At 37.3% G+C, this 23,823-nt stretch overlaps 1 protein-coding gene and 1 long non-coding RNA gene across 7 annotated transcripts in view; one reads left to right on the plus strand and one right to left on the minus strand.

The window, feature by feature from the left end:
* Positions 1-23,823, plus strand: part of EFEMP1 (EGF containing fibulin extracellular matrix protein 1) — a 74,954-nt gene that overhangs the window by 44,556 nt on the left and 6,575 nt on the right. For 4 of the 5 annotated variants that reach the window (XM_059943294.1, XM_059943291.1, XM_059943293.1 and 1 more), the window contains 5 exons: positions 13,574-13,696; positions 17,606-17,725; positions 18,701-18,820; positions 19,864-19,983; positions 23,692-23,815. In XM_059943294.1, the coding sequence (XP_059799277.1) occupies positions 13,574-13,696; positions 17,606-17,725; positions 18,701-18,820; positions 19,864-19,983; positions 23,692-23,815 (607 nt within the window). The remainder of the gene's footprint in view (positions 1-13,573; positions 13,697-17,605; positions 17,726-18,700; positions 18,821-19,863; positions 19,984-23,691; positions 23,816-23,823) is intronic. The other variant, XM_059943295.1, reaches the window with a different exon arrangement.
* The window catches only part of LOC132377192 (uncharacterized), a 209,228-nt gene that overhangs the window by 10,670 nt on the left and 174,735 nt on the right, over positions 1-23,823 (minus strand). Inside the window, exon 4 of one of the 2 annotated variants that reach the window (XR_009506573.1) lies at positions 6,437-6,618. The exons of the other annotated variant lie outside the window; for it this stretch is intronic. This is a non-coding gene — a long non-coding RNA (uncharacterized LOC132377192). Of the gene's footprint in view, positions 1-6,436; positions 6,619-23,823 lie in introns of those variants that run through there. 2 annotated transcript variants of the gene reach the window in all.

Here is a 23,823-nt window from a genome sequence, read left to right on the forward strand (position 1 = left end):
TAGTGTCCAGTCTTATATTTAGGTCTCTAATCCATTTTGAGTTTATTTTTGTGTATGGTGTTAGGGAGTATTCTAATTTCATTCTTTTACATGTAGCTGTCCAGTTTTCCCAGCACCACTTATTGAAGAGACTGTCTTTTCTCCATTGTATATCTTTGCCTCCTTTGTCATAGATTAGTTGACCATAGGTGTGTGGGTTAATCTCTGGGCTTTCTATCTTGTTCCATTGATCTATGTTTCTGTTTTTGTGCCAGTACCATATTGTCTTGATTACTGTAGCTTTGTAGTATAGTCTGAAGTCAGGGAGTCTGATTCCTCCAGCTCCATTTTTTTGCCTCAAGACTGCTTTGCCTATTCGGGGTCTTTTGTGTCTCCATACAAATTTTAAGATGATTTGTTCTAGCTCCGTAAAAAATGCCATTGGTAATTTGATAGGGATTGCATTGAATCTGTAGATTGCTTTGGGTAGTATACTCATTTTCACAATGTTGATTCTTCCAATCCAAGAACATGGTATATCTCTCCATCTGTTGGTATCATCTTTAATTTCTTTCATCAGTGTCTTATAGTTTTCTGCATACAGGTCTTTTGTCTCCCTAGGTAGGTTTATTCCTAGGTATTTTATTCTTTTTGTTGCAATGGTAAATGGGAGTGTTTCCATAATTTCTCTTTCAGATTTTTCATCATTAGTGTATAGGAATGCAAGAGATTTCTGTGCATTAATTTTGTATCCTGCAACTTTACCATATTCATTAATTAGCTCTAGCAGTTTTCTGGTGGCAGTTTTAGGATTCTCTATGTATAGTATCATGTCATCCGCAAACAGTGACAGTTTTACTTCTTCTTTTCCAATTTGTATTCCTTTTATTTCTTTTTCTTCTCTGATTGCCATGGCTAGGACTTCCAAAACTATGTTGAATAATAGTGGTGAGAGTGGACATCCTTGTCTCGTTCCTGATCTTAGAGGAAATGCTTTCAGTTTTTCACCATTGAGAATGATGTTTGCTGTGGGTTTGTCATATATGGCCTTTATTATGTTGAGGTAGGTTCCCTCTATGCCCACTTTCTGGAGAGTTTTTATCAGAAATGGGTGTTGAATTTTGTCAAAAGCTTTTTCTGCATCTATTGAGATGATCATATGGTTTTTATTCTTCAATTTGTTAATATGGTGTATCACATTGATTGATTTGCGTATATTGAAGAATCCTTGCATCCCTGGGATAAATCCCACTTGATCGTGGTGTATGATCCTTTTAATGTGTTGTTGGATTCTGTTTGCTAGTATTTTGTTGAGGATTTTTGCATCTATATTCATCAGTGATATTGGTCTGTAATTTTCTTTTTTTGTAGTGTCTTTGTCTGGTTTTGGTATCAGGGTGATGGTGGCCTCATAGAATGAGTTTGGGAGTGTTCCTTCCTCTGCAATTTTTTGGAAGAGTTTGAGAAGGATGGGTGTTAGCTCTTCTCTAAATGTTTGATAGAATTCACCTGTGAAGCCATCTGGTCCTGGACTTTTGTTTGTTGGAAGATTTTTAATCACAGTTTCAATTTCATGACTTGTGATTGGTCTGTTCATATTTTCTATTTCTTCCTGGTTCAGTCTTGGAAGGTTATACCTTTCTAAGAATTTGTCCATTTCTTCCAGGTTGTCCATTTTATTGGCATAAAGTTGCTTGTAGTAGTCTCTTAGGATGCTTTGTATTTCTGCAGTGTCTGTTGTAACTTCTCCTTTTTCATTTCTGATTTTATTGATTTGAGTCCTCTCCCTCTTTTTCTTGATGAGTCTGGCTAATGGTTTATCAATTTTGTTTATCTTCTCAAAGAACCAACTTTTAGTTTTATTGATCTTTGCTATTGTTTTCTTTGTTTCTATTTCATTTATTTCTGCTCTGATCTTTATGATTTCTTTCCTTCTGCTAACTTTGGGTTTTGTTTGTTCTTCTTTCTCTAGTTTCTTTAAGTGTAAGGTTAGATTGTTTACTTGAGCTTTTTCTTGTTTCTTTAGGTAGGCTTGTATAGCTATAAACTTCCCTCTTAGAACTGCTTTTGCTGCATCCCATAAGTTTTGGGTCGTCGTGTTTTCATTGTCATTTGTCTCTAGGTATTTTTTGATTTCCTCTTTGATTTCTTCAGTGATCTCTTGGTTATTTAGTAACGTATTGTTTAGCCTCCATGTGTTTGTCCTTTTTACGTTTTTTTCCCTGTAATTCATTTCTAATCTCATAGCGTTGTGGTCAGAAAAGATGCTTGATATGATTTCAATTTTCTTAAATTTACTGAGGCTTGATTTGTGACCCAAGATGTGATCTATCTTGGAGAATGTTCCGTGCGCACTTGAGAAGAACGTGTAATCTGCTGTTTTTGGATGGAATGTCCGATATATATCAATTAAATCTATCTGGTCTATTGTGTCATTTAACGCTTCTGTTTCCTTATTTATTTTCATTTTGGATGATCTGTCCATTGGTGTAAGTGAGGTGTTAAAGTCCCCCACTATTATTGTGTTACTGTCGATTTCCTCTTTTATAGCTGTTAGCAGTTGCCTTATGTATTGAGGTGCTCCTATGTTGGGTGCATATATATTTATAATTGTTATATCTTCTTCTTGGATTGATCCCTGGATCATTATGTAGTGTCCTTCCTTGTCTCTTGTAACATTCTTTAATTTAAAGTCTATTTTATCTGATATGAGTATAGCTACTCCAGCTTTCTTTTGATTTCCATTTGCATGGAATATCTTTTTCCATCCCATCACTTTCAGTCTGTATGTGTCCCTAGGTCTAAAGTGGGTCTCTTGTAGACAGCATATATATGGGTCTTGTTTTTGTATCCATTCAGCCAGTCTATGTCTTTTGGTTGGGGCATTTAATCCATTCACGTTTAAGGTAATTATCGATATGTATGTTCCTATGACCATTTTCTTAATTGTTTTGTGTTTGTTTTTGTAGGTCCTTTTCTTCTCTTGTGTTTCCCACTTAGAGAAGTTCCTTTAGCATTTGTTGTAGAGCTGGTTTGGTGGTGCTGAATTCTCTTAGCTTTTGCTTGTCTGTAAAGCTTTTGATTTCTCCATCAAATCTAAATGAGATCCTTGCCGGGTAGAGTAATCTTGGTTGTAGGTTCTTCCCTTTCATCACTTTAAGTATATCATGCCACTCCCTTCTGGCTTGCAGAGTTTCTGCTGAGAAATCAGCTGTTAACCTTATGGGAGTTCCCTTGTATGTTATTTGTCGTTTTTCCCTTGCTGCTTTCAATAACTTTTCTTTGTCTTTAATTTTTGCCACTTTGATTACTATGTGTCTCGGCGTGTTTCTCCTTGGGTTTATCCTGTATGGGACTCTCTGCGCTTCCTGGACTTGGGTGGCTATTTCCTTTCCCATGTTAGGGAAGTTTTCGACTATAATCTCTTCAAATATTTTCTCTGGTCCTTTCTCTCTCTCTTCTCCTTCTGGGACCCCTATAATGCGAATGTTGTTGCGTTTAATGTTATCCCAGAGGTCTCTTAGGCTGTCTTCATTTCTTTTCATTCTTTTTTCTTTAGTCTGTTCCGCAGCAGTGAATTCCATCATTCTGTCTTCCAGGTCACTTATCCGTTCTTCTGCCTCAGTTATTCTGCTATTGATTCCTTCTAGTGTAGTTTTCATTTCAGTTATTGTATTGGTCATCTCTGTTTGTTTGTTCTTTAATTCTTCTAGGTCTTTGTTAATCATTTCTTGCATCTTCTCAATCTTTGCCTCCATTCTTATTCCGAGGTCCTGGATCATCTTCACTATCATTATTCTGAATTCTTTTTCTGGAAGGTTGCCTATCTCCACTTCATTTAGTTGTTTTTCTGGGGATTTTTCTTGTTCCTTCATCTGGTACATAGCCCTCTGCCTTTTCATCTTCTCTATCTTTCTGTAACTGTGGTTTTTGGTCCACAGGCTGCAGGATTATATCTGTTATCTTCTTTAAATCATGAGTTCTTTTGAAGTGTATTTCTTCTTTTCCAAAAGAGAGGGATTTTTTAGTTTTGTCATCATTGTTGTTGCTGTTTCTATCTTATTTGCATTGTAGTTAGAGAACAAAATCTGTATATTGCAATTTTTGAAGTTTATTTAGACCTGTCTTAAGACCAGAATATAGTCATTTTATTTTAATATTTCCTCAATACTTGAAAAGGTTATGTGTTCTGTACAGTGTTCTGTGTATGTAAGTTCAAAGTTTTTAACCATGTTATTCATATTTTCTATTCATTTCTGAAAATGTGTGCTTATTCTTTTAGTTACTGAGAGAGATATGTTAAAATCTCTTACTGTGTTTATTCATTTTTCCCTTTAGTTTTATCCATTTTTGTTCTATCTATATTGAGGCTATGTGATTAAATGAAGTTAAATTTAAAATTTCTACATTTTCCTGGTGAACTAAACTTTTATCATTACACAGTACTACTTTTTATTCTTTGTAATCTTTTTTCCCTTAAAGTCAACTTTGATATTGCAAAGCTAACTTTCTTTTGGTTAGTGTTTGCATAGCATATTTTCCATCTTTTTTCTTTAATCTACCTGTGTCCTTATATTTAACTCATTTCTCTTGAAATATTTGGGTTTTGATTTTGTAATCAACCTGGGAATTTTTAGTTTTTATAAGAGCATTTAATTCACTTACCTTTAATGTAACTATTGATATGTTTAGGTTTAAACTACCATTTTACTATTTGCCTTTTTTTTTTCATTCTGCACATTTTAGTTTCTTTTTCTTTCCTTTCTTGCTTTCTGTCTAAAATGATGGACTGTTTTGTATTATTCCATTCTCCCCTGTATTAGATTTGCAGTTTTATACTCTTTGCTATTCTTTTAGTGTTTTCCCTAGGGAATACTTTAACATGTACCCTTGACTTATCAAAGTCCAAAATAAATTGGTAGTTTTACCTCTTCCCAGACTATAGAAGGACCTTAAAAAACTTAAACTCCATTTACCTTCCTGCCAACCCATGTGCTTTATTCCCATGTATTTTAATTCTAATTTTTTGTAAATCACAAAAGACCTTACATTTTTGTTTCATATAGTTGGTGTTCATTAAGATTTACCCACATATTTATCCTTTCATTGCTTTTCGTTTTGCTGGAATTTTGAAACAGAAAGAGACAAGAAAAAGGAATTTAGTACAAATTTGATGAGTCACACCCCTCACTCCCTTCATACTACCTATCCATTTGGAATTCAGAAAAATATAAGGGCCCTGAGGCATATGGGGAAACATTGTGCAGAAACCTCATAAGTACGATGTAATGAAATGGGCAGGAAAATACACACAAGAATGTAACATGCTCTGAAGGCAAGAGGCACAAAGATACACTTTATTTTCAAAGTCTTAGGCAGTTAATGATTTGGAGATGTATTGCCAAGTTATACTCAGCAAATTTAGTAGTATGCCTCAATTTAATGGGCACAAAAGCTGTTTATTGTTGAATGAACAACAAGTATAATGTTAATTGGTCTCATACAATTAGGAGGTCACCAAGCCATGCTTGTTATAATTGGCATTGCCATAGCCAGGGGCTTATGTGACCTCAAGTGATGATTGGCCTGATGGAGTAAGCCAGGAATGTGTGTGCTTTGGGCTAGAGAGACTGACTAATCTGACTGTAAGGCCTCAAGGAGGGGGACAAGGAATCAAGCCACAGTGCTCATGGAGGGCATGGAGGACTCAGTTGAATGTACTCAGTCTCCATCCAGTTCATCACTCTCCAGGGGTTTGATCTGGAGCTGGGGATAGGAGGGAGGTGGGAGGGGCAAGGTGAAGCAGTGGAGCACCAGGAAAACACAATTGAAATATCAATGCAGAGGCATCCCCTAATAAGATGGGATCATAATTCCTCTGAAGGCCATCCAGTTTGAAGTAGATTCCCAGCTTGTATGGGATGGGCTTGAACTTTCACACAGTCTTTAATTCCTGGTACTCAGCCATCCTAGAGCAAAGACTAATGGTGCTGCTTGTTTCAAAACACAGTTTTACCTCCACAAGGTTGTAGATTGATGATTGATTGTAATATCATTCCAAATACCAGGGTCATCTTTTCCCAAACATTTTTTAATGGATAATTAAGTTTAAGAAGAAAAAAGGGAGTTTACCTGGGTATGACATATTCTCAGAGATGCCAGAGAACACTCCTGACAATTAACAATCATTTATCAGTAGAAAATGTCTTTCCCTTAAGGTTCTGAAAGCAATAAGCTTCACTTTGACAGTGTGCAAAAAGAGGGGAAGAATGAGGATTAAGGTCTTTGCGTCCTTGCTTTTCTCTGTCTTAGCCTATGATTGGTCCATTTGGTTTGTGTGTAGTACAGAGGAGTCACGAGTTGATCTCTCATGTTCACCAGTTGGTTTTCTCCCCCACATTCATGAATATTTAATATGAATCCATGAGGTTAGACATGAACTGTATGTCTAACCTCATCCAATCATCTTGCAAATGAACACCACTAGCCACAGAGGAGACTAGGTGAGAGAGGGTCGATTTGCAGTACAAATCCATCATCACTGCTGGTGAAGCAACTCCAAGTACATGTAGCACGATTTTTCCACATGGAAACACAGTGCAATGCCAAGGACTTCCAGAACACTTGATTCACCACTCTCTAAAACAAAGAAATTAACTATCAGGGAGGCTGATATTTGTTGATTTGGGTGATATTTTTGTTTATCATTTAAAGCACACCAAACTATTAACAATCTGTTTTGCCAGAACAGATAAGAATTTAGAACCATAAATCTACTGCTGGCCATCAACGAAGTCAGTCCTCTTTTGTTACTTAATATCAGTATTTATTTTCTCCGCTAGAACTGCTTAGCTTGGGTGAATTCTAGCTGATAATTTCAGAAGGGTGAAAAGCTAACTAGAACTGGGCATTTTGCCCAGATAAATCTGATTCCAGTACTATGAAAGAAGCAGCAAGGGAAATAGAAAATCTTTGACAAAAATTGTTGATAATTGGCTAAGGATTGGGGAGGGAAACAGAAGATTTGGAGAGCTATGAAAGTTATTCTAATGTAGAAGAAAGATGCAAGGGAGGAACCAACGCCCTAAAGATTAACAACCTTCTCTTTAAATCTAAGAAAAATTATATATTTATATAATATATATAAGAAATTTATATACATATATGACTACAATAAAACTTCTGCTATCCCGAACTCTTAAGAAATAAGCCTTTCTAGAAACCTAAATTGCAGAAGCAAAATAGAAATCTTAAGTTTGAATCTCTGCTCTGTGTGACCTTGGGCAGGTCACTCATCAACCTACATTTCAGTGGCAACTCCTGCCTCATCCAAAAATTATGGATAATGAAACCATTATTCCACAGGGATGTTACTAGGATTAAATCAGAGGCTTGTAGATCTAATTTCCTAACCAAATAATAGATGTTTAAATACTGTTAAATATTTGCCTATTTTTATGCCAGTTAATTTTAGAATTTTAACAAATTTGTATGTGAAGTTATATAAAATATTACACACCTTCTCCTTAATCAGATTTCAATCAACATAATTTAATGTCTTGATTACTCAGGTTATCATTATTAATAGCCATTAATGGATGAGGCAGCAATAAAATAGCAATGCCTCAGCACTTGTTGAAATAGTTGCTACCTTCCAGGATTATACTGAAAAATAGGATTAATATCCAAAATAACTGTAAAATCTTCACCCAATGAGTCCATTTTATTCAAAAAGTTTCATAGATGAAGTAGAAAGAGTACTTTGCTGGGAACTAATTTATTGTCCTGTCACTAGAGAAAGGAAGAAAGGAAGAGAGAGGGAAAGAAGGAAGGAAGGAAGGAAGGTAGGAGGGAGGGAGGGAGGGAAGGAAGGAAGGAAAGAAGAAAGAAAGAGGGAGGGAGGGAGGAAGAAAGGAAGGAAGAGAGAGAGGAAGAAAAAAAAAAAAGAAAGAAAGAAGCCAGGAGTAAAGTAGCTCATCCTCATAGCAAACATGAATCTTGACCTTTTTTTTCCTATTTTACTCCATTTATGAGATTAAAGTATGGTTGGGGAAGACATAAAATAAGGTTTTAGGTCCACACAGATCAAGAAATAGCAGCAATTTGAACTTAACCACTACCTTTTCTTTACCATCAAATAATATTTACAAAGCATGCACAGTGTCCCACTCAGAACTAGTCAAGATATGGTTATTTTACTCTAAGCATTTACGGTCTGGAAATAAAAAGATTTATTTTGAAAATTCTGAACTTTTTAAAATCTGTGCATTATCATTAAGGATAGACAGTCTATTTTACAGATGGAGGAACAGAAAGAAAAAGAATTGATGCCATGCCCCTAGATCACAGAGGCAGTGACAGAATAAAAATAATTATTTTTATTTTTATTATTCTTATTTCAGGAATAATATTCCTATTTCAGTGCATTATCATCAAACACACCATCTGGTCAATGATGGCTTATTCCAAAGTAGTTCTGAATTATTCCCTAAATGTAAAGCAGCACAAATTAGAAAAGTTTAAGTGGTAATCTAAAGCATTTAAGGTACACAAAGTCTTTGCCCAGGAAAACACAGTGAAGTGACTCCATGTCGTGGTAAGTTATCAAATTATGGAAAGAACATTGCAGAGATTAAAATGTTGCATAAGAGAGAGAAAGCAGCATGAGTCAGGGGTTTGGGAAATATGAGTCAGACTGAAGGGCAGGAGCCAAAAACATAGAGAATGTGGGCCTAAGCAGGGACTTAATGGACACGACAGAGATGTGGACACAGTTGCCTCCATTAACTTTGAGAGAAAACCAAACATGCAGTTCCATAGACTGGGGATCATTGTGATAAAGAGGCTAGCAGTGAGAGCTGAGCGAAGATCAGCTGGATTATTTAATGCAATGAGGATGCCAAAGTCAGCAAGAGAGGGACCTACAATAGTATAAATCACTAGAAGGGAGAGTGTGGGCACATTTTTGAAAAATGAGGAAATCACCAAATATTGCCATTAGCTATTCTTAATGCATTAGAATGATGAAATGTGAGTTGATTTACGTGTTGTGATATTTTAGGAAGCACATTCTATTATTTTGTACTTTGGTAATGTTTCCATTAGGCTATGTCTACATAGTTCAGAGCTGCTTCCTGTGGTGTGCAATCCAAACTCTAATCGCACCTTTAAGGCCTTGAATTTTGCTCATGACTTGAGCTACCATTTTATGAGCGCCTTCAACCAGGCACTGCACCAGACTCCTCACACACAGCACCTCCAGCCTTGCTAACTCCAGCTGTCTGCCATTCTTCTCATGCAAACTGCTTTTGTCTTATCAGCTTTTTCTAATGTGATCTCCCTTCTGCCTAGAAATAGCCTCCTATTTCTGCCAATCCATGTACCTTACCTTCTTCAAAATGCAGCTCAAAATTCACCTCCTCAGGCCAGCCTTCCACCTCTGATGCTGCCATCTTCCTAGCTTTGCACTTCTCCACTCCATTGCTTTACAGTCATTTCCATTTACTGACATCTTGCTGTGTTTCTTACGTCTTGCCTGTTACTCTGCCTTGTAAATGTTTAGTTCCATGAGATAAAACACTGATCCTACTTTCTTTAAACTCTAGGCATCAGTTCTTAGCAAACAATTTTGATTCATTCATCCATTTATTGAACAAATATGTTTTGAAAACCCACCCTGTTTCTTGTACTCTGCAAGGTGCTAGGAATACAGAAAAAAGTAATACATAGACCCTGTTCTCAAAGAGCTTGGGTTCAGGGCCCAGGGAATGTGTTAACTGTCTGCCTAAAGAACCTAGTGAGCTTAACTGTCAAGGATAACTTACAGATAGTTTAAAAACAAAACAAAAACTCCTCTCCCCAGAGTACTGTTTCCTAGATTATCAGGAAAACCATAGCTGATGTGAGTAGTTTCCATTATGAATAAAGAATTGCTTTTGCTAATACAGGTATTCCCACCACAGAGGACTTTCATAAACATACCTGGGAGAGCCAGGTCTTCTGGTGCATCTGCACAGAGATAGATATTCTGCTTTGAGTTTCTAACATAGTAGTATATTTTAGTGATTTTCTTATTACATGATATTTAAGATATAGAAATGCATACAAGTAGAAAAGATAAGCATAAAAGAGTTTAACAATGTAGGGCTTCCCTGGTGGCGCAGTGGTTGAGAATCTGCCTGCCAATGCAGGGGACACGGGTTCGAGCCCTGGTCTGGGAAGATCCCACATGCCACGGAACAACTAGGCCCGTGAGCCACCAATTACGGAGCCTGCGCGTCTGGAGCCTATGCTCCGCAGCAAGAGAGGCCGCGATAGTGAGAGGCGCGGCGCGCGCACCGCGATGAAGAGTGGCCCCCGCTTGCCACAACTAGAGAAAGCCCTCGCACAGAAACAAAGACCCAACACAGCCATAAATTAATTAATTAATTAATTATTTTAAAAAAAGAGTTTAACAATGTAAAACAGTTCTTACATGATTTTGTATAGATGTGTGAATAAACAATAACAGGATCTCAAAGTACAACTTCCAAATTAATAAAACCGTGTTATTTAAATAAACCAATAAATTGATGGTATAATTGAAGATAGTTCAAAGAAATCCAGTCTATCTACACATCCTTCAGCATTAGATAACCTGCTAAGAGCAAAGAGGATAAATATTCTAAACTCGAATCGGAAAAGCCATAAATGAAAATGTAGTCTGTTCGTTTACTAGCAGATCCAGCTCAAGGTATAAGATGAAGCATCCATTCAACTCCTTTGGAATAATTTCTTGAAGGGGATTTCATGCAACTGTGTTTTATTGAATTTCAGGGAGGTTTCCCATCTGAAAGAATTAAAACTAAAAGTGAATCCAAGTAAGTAGAAAGTGTATTTAAAAATACTACCACTCAGGGACTTCCCTGGTGGTCCAATGGTAAAGAATCCACCTTCCAATGCAGGGGACACGGGTTAGATCCCTGGTCGGGGAACTAAGATCTCACATGCCGCAGGGCAACTAAGCCCGCGTGCCACAACTATTGAGCTCGCGCAGCTCAACTAGAGAGGCCGCGTGCCGCAAACTGCAGAGCCCATGCACCCTGGAGCCTGCGTGCCACAGGTAGAGAAGAGAAAACCCATACACCGCAACTAGAGAGAAGCCCGAGCACCACAACAAAAGATCCTGTGTGCCGCAACTAAGACCCAATGCGGCCAATAAATAAAATATTTTTTTTGTAAAAAAAGCTTATTCTATAAAATAAATAAATAAAATAAAATACCACCATTCAATCCTAGGTGAGGTGAGTCCTGTTGCAGTTTTGTTTGTTATTGATAGAGAAAGGAGAAGAATATAGCGGCAGTAGAGACAGTGGTATTTTATTTGGTTTTTTGTTTTTTTATTAAATTACTTTAACTCACCTAATAGTTTTATTAAATAATCCTTCTTAGAAGGTAAGCAGACCTGGTTCTTAAAAAGGAATAAGTCCAGGGATCATGGCTTTTATGTTTGAAATCTATTTAATGATATATTAATTCCACTGGAAATGTTAGCCTATTAATCAAAGAGAGAACTAAACGACAAAAAAAAAAAATAGGAAGGAAATCACATCAGGAATGCGATGGGGTGGAGGCAGTTTGCAGAGGGATGTCTCAGAAAGAAAAGCCACAGTCACTGGTGAAGCCTCCTTTAGAAAATGTAGCAGCCAGCCTGAGCCCTTGATCTTCTGCCAGCATGTACCGAGGAAACTTGCCACATCTGAATCTCACATTGCCGTATCTCTCAGGGCTATTATCACTGCAAATGCTGGCAAATGTTCTTGACATAAAACAATATGAACTCTGCTGTCATTTCTGCATTAGCGGGTCATAAAGCTCTGAAGAAACCCCAGTAGACATGTTTTCATCAAGTGCATACGAGAAAATAATAAAAGACACAAAAAGAGCAGATAATTTCAAAGCAAGATTGCTGTATCTCTGCATAGTACCTGAAAAGGACAGAGTTGTAATCACCGATTTGAAAATAATAGTAATAATAATAAAAAATTTCAAAACAAAAATAAAAAACAATAACAAAAAATTCACCAAAACTTTAAAACCAGATAATAAGAATTATGTAAGTAGATGCTTTTATAGGTTATTATCCAATAAACAGCCATACATCCCTCGAGTATTCTTTATCTCCCCTCCCTCCTTCTTTTGGAGAAAATCTCTTATCATTTCCACACCTAGCTAACTAAAGCCGATATCTGAGGACAACTCTCTTATAACCTGAGCTTCCTACATTATTACACTGGGTGTAATATTACTGGGTGTAATAACGTGCATTTATGTGCACAGTGCAGCAGTTATGTTTGAAAATAAAGAAAGATGAAAGGCAACACACCAGGGGCTACTCTCTGAGCTTCTTAAAGGGAAGGCAGGATTTAAGGAATAAATTCTAATTACCGATGATTCATTTTTGGTACTGATTTTTGCCCCACTATTTCTTCCAAAGCACCACCATGGGTCTGCCACAGTGATCATCTAAACACCCCTAAACCTTTCTCAGTTTTTATGCAAAATTTGTCATCTGGGAATTACAAATTTTAGATATTTTTTAATGAAGCTTAGAGTCTTCAGTTGTTGAAGAATGCCAAAATTTTATAATCCTTTCATCTGTGCTATTTAACCTCATAATATGAGAGATTTGATGAATGAAAAGGTGATGTGGATAAGGCAAAATTATATTTCACTTATAAATTACTGTAATATGAGAGACACACACAAGTGCCCATCATATTTTGATCTCAAAGAAATTTGTTATAACAAGTTCATATTATGACTGAATATTTTTTACTTTTCTGGAACTATAATCTACTTACTCCTTAAGGTACATTTAGTAAACTATTCCAAGAAGTGAAATGCTTTGGGAAAATATGTATTTTAAACTACACCAACCTATCTCTCCTAGAGGAATGTGATTAAATTGAATCCTTTTTATTTTGAAATTTGCAATGAAAAGTTTATACATTTATGTTGTGCTAAAGTTTACCAAAAAAAAAAAACCAGAAATAGAGACTGCATAATATTAAAGTTTGATTTTTACCTAGTTATTGGGCAGATTTTTAGAGATTAGTTACTAGAAATTATTTCAAATGTCATACATTGGATACATTGGGTGGAAAAGCAAGTATCATACAATTTATTTACATTTTAAAACACAAAAAACAATACTGTATACTCTAATGGGTGCATAACTGTATAATAAAAGTATAAAAAAATCTCAGGGAAGGATTCACACCTACCAGGATGGTAATAGGTGGGTGGGTAAAGGGATGAGGATGGAGTAAGGCTTTAGGTACATCTCCAGTGTTTCACTTCTTAACAAAACAAAGTGAGCTGAGGCACGCATGGCAGAATGTTAGCATTTGTTAAATCTAAGTGGTACACACTGACATCTATGAAATTACTTTCTGAACACTTGAAATAATGTACCATTTTAAGCATTTCCAATATAACAGTATTACAGAGTAAAAACTTGGTTTCTTTAAGAAAAGTATGATGGCAAAATGGAGGAACTATCAACATCTTTACAACCGACTCAAACTATTTTTGTGCTGCATGTCTTTAACAGACATAGATGAGTGCACTGCAGGGACACACAACTGTAGAGCCGACCAAGTGTGCATCAATCTACGAGGTTCCTTCACCTGTCAGTGCCCTCCTGGGTACCAGAAGCGAGGAGAGCAGTGTGTAGGTAAGTACAAGAGTGCACTAAGCCAAGTCCTGTCTGGAGCATCTTAACTGTTTAAACCTCAGTCCTTTAAAACAAAGCACTCATCTTTATTTGGAGAATGATAGTGCTTATTTTTTCATTGACTACCAATCCATTTTCCACATTAAGAAAAAAACTAGCCTTAAAGGTTGAGCATATTCTGGGTATCAAAGTGTTGGTTACATGTTAGACTAAGCAAAAGCAGAAATTTGGGGTGTGAATGAGACCACAAAAGCAACCGGGAAAATCATTTTAAATTAGTTATTTGGTACCCTAGCACTAAAACACTGGTGCTATGGGCTTCATTCACTGGTTGTAGCATAGCATAGCTTATAGGGCAAATGGTGAGGTTCAAGTCCCAGCTCTACCCCTAACTCACTTTGAGACCTTGGGCAAGTTACTTAAATACTCTGTGTCTCACTCTTTTCCTTTGTACTATGGAGATAATACCAGCCCCTATCTCAGGAGCTCATGTGCAGGAGTGCTTAGAATGGCTCCTGGTCCTGGCTTGTATAGCTGTGTGCCATCATTATGTAATGAGTTAACAGACTCGTACTAAACATTCTTTATGTGGCAAGTGGGTGCAGTGTTAGGGATGCAACACATGTGCCCTCCTTGAGAGCTCTACTTGAGCTCTCTGAGGACGGGGGCCAGGCCTGGTTTGTGTCATTGTTGTCTCCCCAGTCCCTGAAGAGTGCCCACCAAGTAGGTGCTCAATGCATGCTTTTTCAATGACAGGAAGAACACGATATGGGGAGGCCAACTGGCAAATGAGAAGTAAACTAAAGTGTTCTGGGCTCAATCTTGAGGCCCAGCACTAGGATGAAACTCTGTAATTGACTCCCTCTGTCCACTGATTTACATAACACCTCTTACCATAATATCAGTGAAGAGTCCTTATTTTCTCTTAGGAACAGACTATAATGATGTGGGGACAGGCAACCCAGCATCAATTTTCACCTGAGAATGTGAGCTCTTGGTGTCAGGATGTCAACACTGAGCTCCTCATGGGCCCTGGCCCTGTTCTTCCCGCCATGGGGTTGTGCATAGGTGCTGGGGCTAGTGCCCAGCCTCTGAGGAAGGACCAGGGCTTGCACTGACTGAAGCTGTGACTTAAGAGAAAATTGTGTGGAAAACTCCACAGGCACCAAAGTTTTGCCCACTGTATTAGTCAGGAAAATAAACAATTGAGGGTATAAAAAGTATAGAAAAAGAACAAACCCAGCCTACTATGGGAAGAATCAAAGCGAATGGAACTTATGGTTAGAGCCCTTTATGGTATGGCAGGAGATGTCCTTCAATTCAGATCTAGGACTTCCCTGGTGGCCCAGTGGTTAAGACTCCATGCTTCCACTGCAGGGGGTGCAGGTTCAATCCCTGGTCATCCCTCGTTGGGGAAATAAGATCCCACATGCTACGTGGTGCAGCCAAGAATTAAAAAAAAAAATTCAGATCTAATCAGGTGGCTTCCTCACTGTTCCCCTCACCCATAGAACCAATACTACATTCCTCAAAAGAGCATATAAAGTCTTCCTCCATCTAGTCCTTGCACAGCTCTATTGTATCAACAGCCCTCTCCTGCCAAAATAATTACACTCCAGCTTTGTCCCACTAGTTATAGTTCCCCAATACATCACATAGTGTCACACTTCGGTGCCTCTACCAGAGACACGCAGTCCTAACAAACTCCTGTTCAACTCTCAAATTCTAGCTCAAGGTCACTTCCTCTGGGAGGTCTTCCATGATATACCCAAATATAATTAGTCACTCCCTCCTATATTCTAGTAATTCTCAAACTCTGATGGATCCTTTGTAAATTTCCAACCTGTTATAGATCAATACTTATGTAGAGTACAGTAAGAATGTTGCAGTAACACCAAATTGTTATTCCTAAACACTTGCTCCCAATTTCTGTACTTATTCATTGCGGACTGGTCCAAATAGTCTGTGGACCAGTAGTGGTCAGCAGGTCACACTTTGAGTAGAATGGTGCTCCCTCTCTCCCTTGTACACTTTTCTATTTTGATCTTATAATTCCATACATTAATTTGTTTTCATGCCTGTTTTCCATACAAGACAGGGGTAGAATATATATATGATTATCATCGTTATAAACCTACATTACCAAACACAATGATAGCAAATAACAATGGTTCAATGAATGTTTACTGGTTGAGAAGACATGCATTATTTATTCATCAAATATTTAGTGAGGGCTGACTGTGCGCCAAGTTCTAGGTATTGGGCCATCGTAGTAAACAAACAGATTTTACAGAATCGCAGCCCACGGAACTATTAGAAAGTACCACTTACATAATTTAGCTATTGATATTGGCACCTGGCTGTAACACTAGGTACTAGGAAGAACTGTGCTAAAATTACTCTTAATTAGTATGAACTTTCCATTCATTCAGCTAATGTTTATTGAGCACCTACTATGCCAGACCCTGTTCCAGGTATTAAGCACACAACAGTGAACAGACAAAAAATACTTTACCTCTACCTCAAGAGGAGGAAATGGGTCTTATTTGCCTTGCATTATAGGGAGGGACACAGACAAGAAGCAAATAAACACATAATACAATGTCAAGGAGTGTCACTGGCTACAAAGAAATATAAAGCAGGATAAGGGGGTAGATGGGGCAGAAGAAGTTATTTTATATGGATGGACAGAGATGGCCTCCCTGAGGTGACAATTTGATCAGACACCTAAATAAATTAGGAGGGAAGCCATGTGAACATCATTACTGTTTATTTCAATATTCAAGTTAAATCAAATATATTTTGCAGCTTATTCATAATAGCTCCCAATTTTTTTTTTTTTTTTTTTTGCCTGTTTTGTGCAAGGAAGTTCACCGAAACCATCTCACATAAGCCTCCCAACAATCCTGCCACATTGCTGATTATTACTCACAGAAGAGGAAATGGAAGCTCTGAGAGGTTAAGACCAAGCTAGTAAATGCCAGAACGAAGATTCAAACTCAGATTACCTTGCAGCCACTTGAGCACACTGTCTTCCACACTTTTAGTTATTAAAGTACTGGAAGGGTTCAGCATAAAGTTTTGTTTTGTTTCATTTTTTCCATGAGATAGTCACTCCATAGTATTACAGTGATTGTGAATAATTGTTATTTTAAATTACACATGCCATATTGGAGTTGTCACAAAGTGTAGAATCATCGATTAATGGAATTCTATTATGCTTTTAAAATATTAATCCTACTTTGCAAGTTCCCAATTGAGCATTTTATAGTTGGAAATATTTATACGAGAAGGACACAGGCTGGAACACATCATCAATGTGTCAGAAGGGCACTCTCAAGAAGTAACTTGTTTAGCGTCCCATTCCTTCCATAGCGTTCTTTCACTTGATTCTCACAGAAACTTCATAAGATACACACGCAGCATTACTATCCACATTTTACAGAAGAAAAAATCTAGATACTGAACATTTAAGTGACTTCGCCAAGGTCACCAGCTGAGCAACAGCCCGTACCTCCTTTTATTAGTTTTACGCTACATCACTCAATTCTTCCATAGTTCTTTTCTACTTCTATCATTATAAATAAGCTTTTAGATTCCCAGCCTGACATTCTCACTTATGTGTGAAATAGTTTTAATTACTTTTCCCTCTTTAAATCTCAACCAACCCAACCAGGTTTATGAAGTCTTTGTTCTTAACATCTCATTTAACTGCAGAGGGGAGACCAAAGTGTATTTAAAGCACAGATACCCTAATTTTTTAAAAAGAAAAATAATTACTTTTAAAAGGATGTCTCTAGATAGGTTTTCTAGATAATTCTCTGCTGAGAACTTAAGATTAAACAGCTCAATAATAGTAATTTGGATAGTCAATAATTTGGTTCTCTTTGTGTATGCTTGATAACCTAGATATAGACGAATGTACCATCCCTCCATATTGCCACCAAAGATGCGTGAACACACCAGGATCATTTTATTGCCAGTGCAGTCCTGGGTTTCAATTGGCAGCAAACAACTATACCTGCGTAGGTAAGACTTCTGGAAACAGTCATCCTGACTGATTTCTGTCTTCCCAAGCCACACTGCAGTACTTCCAGTTTTCTATGTTCTTGAGTGAACTGGTTTCCATCAACTTCCCTGCATAAAGCTGAAAAGACAGTAACCAATCTGGTTTTTTAAAACACATCAAGATGTGAATGGAAAAAAATTTTTAACCTTGGTTTTAGTTCTCTTCTGTGAGTGTATCAAAAAAAAAATTTTTAACTACAGATCAATTGATATACACACACCAATTAGTCAAGAGTGTGTGATATAAATGTTGAAGGTGCCAAAGGGGTTACTGCAAGTTCAAATACATAAACTTGCCGCTGAAAGTGCATCTGATTTTTACATGCTTCTTCTGCCCTTTCAGAATGCAATGTCACGGCACACAATTTTAAGATTGGCATGACATGGAAAGAATCTAGTGCAGGAAAAATGCCTTTTCACAATATTTTCAGTGCCTTAGAGCATTGCAAAACTCTGTATGGGTCTCAAAGGCTTATGTTATAATTGTAATGGAATTTAACAGGACCCATTTAAAAAGTACTAAATAGCACAGATAAATCTTCACTACAGCATGCTGAGAGACCGTATTAGTATGTGTCTTATATCAATTATTTATAGACTTGGCATTTTGCATCTGAACAACAATACAAGAAAATAGATACTGGAATGTATATTTATTAGAATCATTAAATTCTTTTGGAAAGATTCATCAAACACCAAACTAACTGTCATTCCCAGAAAAAAAAATATTCTGGTATTTTTAAAAGAAGTATATGACAGATGTTTGAAGTTGTTCCAACAAATATGAAACCTGAATGGATGTTCTCCAGTGAGCTTCTGCAGAGCAAAGAATCCAGCTAGGGAATTACTCACTTATCATAGGATGACATAGGTACAAAAGAGCAAGGCTATGTTTAAAGACATAGATATATAAATGTGTATAACCTTGCCTTTCAGACATAAATGAATGTGATGCCAGCAATCAATGTGCTCAGCAATGCTACAACATTCTTGGTTCATTCATCTGTCAGTGCAATCAAGGATATGAGCTAAGCAGTGACAGGCTCAACTGTGAAGGTAAAATATTGTCCAAATAATTAGTAATCATGGTCCAATTCCTGTGATTGCTGTTGCTTTAATCCAAGTATGTACCTGTTTATGAAAGCAAATTTTTATCCATGGAAATTCCGTTCTAAAATCCAGTTAATCTAGTTCAATTATAACATTGACTTTTTAGTATGTTTTCAAAAGAAAGGAGAAGAAACAAAATAATTGAAATATTAGATGTAGGCTGGGTGTATTAGATGTATTAGATGTAGGCTGGGTCTGATAATTAGCAAGGGTGTCTTGTTTCTCAAGTGTGATGCAACGGCTAGCAGCAGTGGCACCTCCTGGGAGCCTGTGAGAATTGTAGAATCTCAGGCCCCAGCCCAGACCTACTGAGTCAGATTCTGCATCTAATGAGAACTCCAGGTGACTGGCATGCATGTTTAAGTTCAAAAATGGCTGATTGCATGTCAAGAACATTAGAAGAGAAACCAAGAGACCTGGCCCCTAGTCATGCCTGCCACTGTGTAATTCAAAAGCCATAAGACATCCTGAGGGGGATGCCATTGACACTTCATGCTCCCGACTTCCTCACAAACGCTCCCACCTTTACTTGGGACAGCACCATTGAGAAATGCAAAGCATTCTGCCAGGGCATCACCTCTAGAAGCTAGCACAGGGATGGAACTTGGAGTTCAAAACTCAGATGAACTTGGGAGCAGAGCCACCCAATTTCTGAGAAGGCAAATATGAATCTGCATCACTGGGTGGGTCTGCCAAGCACAACATGAGGATCATCAACCACAAGCCAATTCATTCAGTCTGCTCAGCTAGTATGGTTAGTTCCAGGATTCGCCAAACTGTCAGCAATAAGTGAGTAAAACTGATGGTAAGAAAAACTCTCTGTGCTGTGAAGCTCTATGGGAAATGAGCTGATATTGTTAGAATTTGCACTTGAGCTTCTTATAAAGTATTGTATTTCTGTTTCAGAGTATGCAGTGTTAAAAAAAATTACCAAAATAGTGACATGTAAGTTTTCAACTCTGTCTTATTGCTCTTGTCTGGTTCAACAGACATTGATGAATGCAGAACCTCGAGCTACCTGTGTCAATATCAATGTGTCAATGAGCCTGGGAAATTCTCTTGTATGTGCCCCCAGGGATACCAAGTGGTGAGAAGTAGAACATGTCAGGGTAAGTTTATTGTTTTCATATCTGTTAAGTTTTAACCAGGAAAAGCAGGGAGGAAGTTGTAAGATTCTCTATCACAGACTTACATTTTTTACAATTTGAGCTCTTTTTTTTCCCCTGTTGATCATGAGACATGCACATCTCATAAAGAGGATATTCAGTGTTAACTCTCTTTGAAATTTAAAGTAATCATTTTTCTTTCTTAAAATAAATAATTTTAATAAAATATTGGTATGCCTTCTATATAGCCTACATAATCCCTATGATATATATCCTCTAATCATCCACCAGAAAAGATTCAATTATTAAAATATTTCACCATGAGTTTCAGTGTAGAGCATAAGCTTAATGTGTGGTTAGGTGCACCTCAAACCGATCTGAATTCTCTAAAACACCAGGATTATAAATTGGATAGTAATTTAAGTGCTGAGAAAATCAGCTTCATGTGTATTAAAAAGTGCTTGAATACTTCAGTAAAAAAAACTATTAATCCAAAAATAGCTAATGTCTTTGGGTCCAGTTTTAAAATAAATGTTCAGGTGATTTTCACAGCTACATGTTGGTGGAAGAAGTGGCTCTCTACATGGTATGATTTCAGAGTCTCTTTGAAAGATTTGAAAATGTGCACCCTCTCCTCCCTACCTCCTGCATGTAGCTTAAAATTTCTTTAACAGGCAAAAGACTATTCAGATAAAACTAAAACTAGATAATCCTGGAAAAATTGGTACAAACACAGGTTTACATAAAGCAGTGAGAGAGTGAAAAAAAAAAATGACTGAACTTGAAGACACAAAATCTGTTTGAGACCTAGCTGTATGGCATTCTATCTATACAATTTGAACAAATTATCAAACTTCTCTGAGCCTCAACTTTCTCATTTGGAAAAGGGAGTTGAGGGAATGAAATGGAATAACATACAGAAAAATTATTTATAAACTATAAAGCCTGTAAAGTTCAAGATGTTTTTATGAAATTTACCCAGCAATATAAATGACTAGTAGCAAATCTTCTCTAGAAGAAGGGCAGTAAAATATTAAGAAAGGAAAAGATCAAGGAAAGGAGACACTCAGGATTCTCAGTCTATATCATGATTTTACAAGGGAAATATTAATTCACAGGAACATCCATGACCTGAGATTTTATAGCGTGCATGTGATCATTCAACTAGAATCCAACCACTAAATATGAGCATAATCAGAATGTAGTTCATTGCACAATAAACATCTTTCTACCCCTTTCCATGTTACTAGAGACTCTGTAATGTTAATTGTGGAGAAACATTGCATTCCAATGGTTTTACTTTCTGAACCCTAACTGAGACTTTTAACATGAATATTATATGCAGGAAAATGTTAGCCAGTGGGATACCTTAACCAATTTCCCTGGAGTCCTGAAACAAATGTCTATGTGTTTCTGATCATAAATGGATTTGACACCCAGCAAAAGACAGAAACAAGTTAACATTCAGTGGAATCTTACCAGCCTACTCTATCTATATCTGTTATAACGAAAGGTGAAAATGCAATGGAATTGCAAATAGGAGATTCATTAGTGTTATATCTTGAAGAATGTTTGGTTAAACCAAAACATTTTTTGTGAAAGAGACTTACCATTCTTTTAGGGTACAAAACAATTGGTTTCCCCCACTGAAACCATTCCTTCCCAGCCCTGTCTACAGGTTAAAGTAAAACCAAAAGAGTCTGGATTCTTACCTTCCCCCAAAAGGTTTATTTTAGGGATGAAATAACTGTTCTCATTTCCACAGTCTTGCAAAAATTAAAACTCTGTGTGTGTGTGTGTGTGGTGGCAGGTTGTGGGGAGGGGAGAGGGACAGCAGGGAAGGAAAGAAACAGAGGGAGAATACACAGATACACAGACACACATTCATCAAATATTTTAATACTATTAATCACTTCTGAAAAACCTTCCAAAATGGTTAAGGAGTTGATTATGCTAGGCTCTAAATTACTGGAAGTAATAAATAAAATTATCACATAAAGTTTCCTTTTGCTGCTGTTGAACTCCATATAACAAACCAGTCTTCACTTTCCCTGTAGCTAAACAGCATCTTTATTTTTCAAAAAAGTGAAAAATATTGAAAGGACAAGTCAGTTGTGATTTCTTCTGAGGAATCTAAGTTCTTTCTTTAGCCATAGCCAGTCCAAAAGAAGATACTTTTTGTAACTGACTCTTGGAAACTGCATAGCTTTTCCAGTCTCCTCTTGGGTTCCAGATAGCTTTTGCCAGTTTGGAAGCTAAAAGAAAATTTTTTCTCCAAAGACAAGGAATGGAATTACTCTCATTTAGAGGATGCAATACCTTGCAGTGGAGAGATGCCTGTCACTAACTATATGAACTTGGGTCAGCCACTTAACCCTTATTTGTTTTCCCTTCATGCCAAATAGAGATAATATATTTCTCACCATCTCCATAGGGTTTGTGTGAAGAGCAACTTGGTTCAATTTAATATTTCTTAAAATCTAGGTGCCCCCAGTGCGCTCATGCTAGGTGATAAAGGGACAGAAAGATGTGCACAATAGCCTTTGCCCTCCAGGAGCTTACAAGCTAATAGAAGGATTAAGACAAACATGCAGATTTCAATAATGCAAAGCAAAAGGCAATAAAGGTCCCAAAAGAGGAACGTGAGATATAAGAATTCAAAGAGAAGAAAGAGATCATATCCCAGCAACTAGGCAATGACTACCTGTAAATTAATGAATGAAAATATCTGATGGTGGGGAAGGAATGATTCAGAAAAGGCTTATATTGGATAAAATCTAATCACTATTCAAATGTAAAGGGAGACAAACATACATAGGGATGTGGATATTAATATAATTTTCATTGTCGTAAATGTAATGGTTCTCTAGCATTGTAAACTCTTCTCTCAGATGTCATCTGGGAACTCCTAATTCCCAAATCTAAATTCAGTCTTTGTCCATCCTGGCCTTCCCACAACCCTCCTTCCCGGGACCCTCTCTAGCTCTGACCTCCTTGCACTGCCTTTTCCTGGGTTGCCTCTCACCGCTGACACTGACAGTCCCTTCCTTAATTCCCCTTCTTCCCCATGGTCTTTAAATAGCCATGCTCTACATGGTAGGATACTTCATAGCTTCACTTCTTTTGCTGTGAACAGCTTCCTATGGACAGTGTAATCCACTCCCAGAACATTAACTATCCAGCAGCATGCTACAGCTTACTGCAACCACATTCCAGCCTTTCCCTCTCTCCCAAGCCCCTGAGCCTGACAATAAACTTCCATCTCCATAGTTTTTGTTTGCTGCTTTCTCAGCCTGGAAGGCCCTCCCCACTGCAATCTGAAAATCCCATCTAACCACCACCCTTTTCAAGGCCAAGGTGAGAGGCCTCCTCCTTCTTTCAGCCTTCCTTAATTCCCCAGAGGGCAAGAAACAGTGTCTTTCATTTTTATTTAAGCAAAGTCAATGGCAAGCATTTGGCTTTGAATTCAACAGATGAATAATAGGTGCTTGATAAAGTACCATGAAATGACACATATTAATCTGTCGAGAATGGCTCCACTTCATCTGTCATGAATTAATGCAATGAACCCAGGTCCCACCAAGTCTTGTGTCTAAAAGCAAATTAAACACAGTCCAGATTCTTATACACCTCCTTCCAGTGGCAAACTGGAATCTGCCACTTACGCAATTTACTTATATCAGTAAACTCTTCGACTCTACATCTCTACAGATATAAATGAGTGTGAGACCACAAATGAATGTCGGGAAGATGAAATGTGTTGGAATTATCATGGCGGCTTCCGTTGTTACCCACGAAATCCTTGTCAAGATCCTTACATTCTAACATCAGAGAAGTAAGAAA

Source organism: Balaenoptera ricei, chromosome 13 (genome assembly GCF_028023285.1).
Source record: "Balaenoptera ricei isolate mBalRic1 chromosome 13, mBalRic1.hap2, whole genome shotgun sequence".
Taxonomy (NCBI): Eukaryota; Metazoa; Chordata; class Mammalia; order Artiodactyla; family Balaenopteridae; genus Balaenoptera; species Balaenoptera ricei.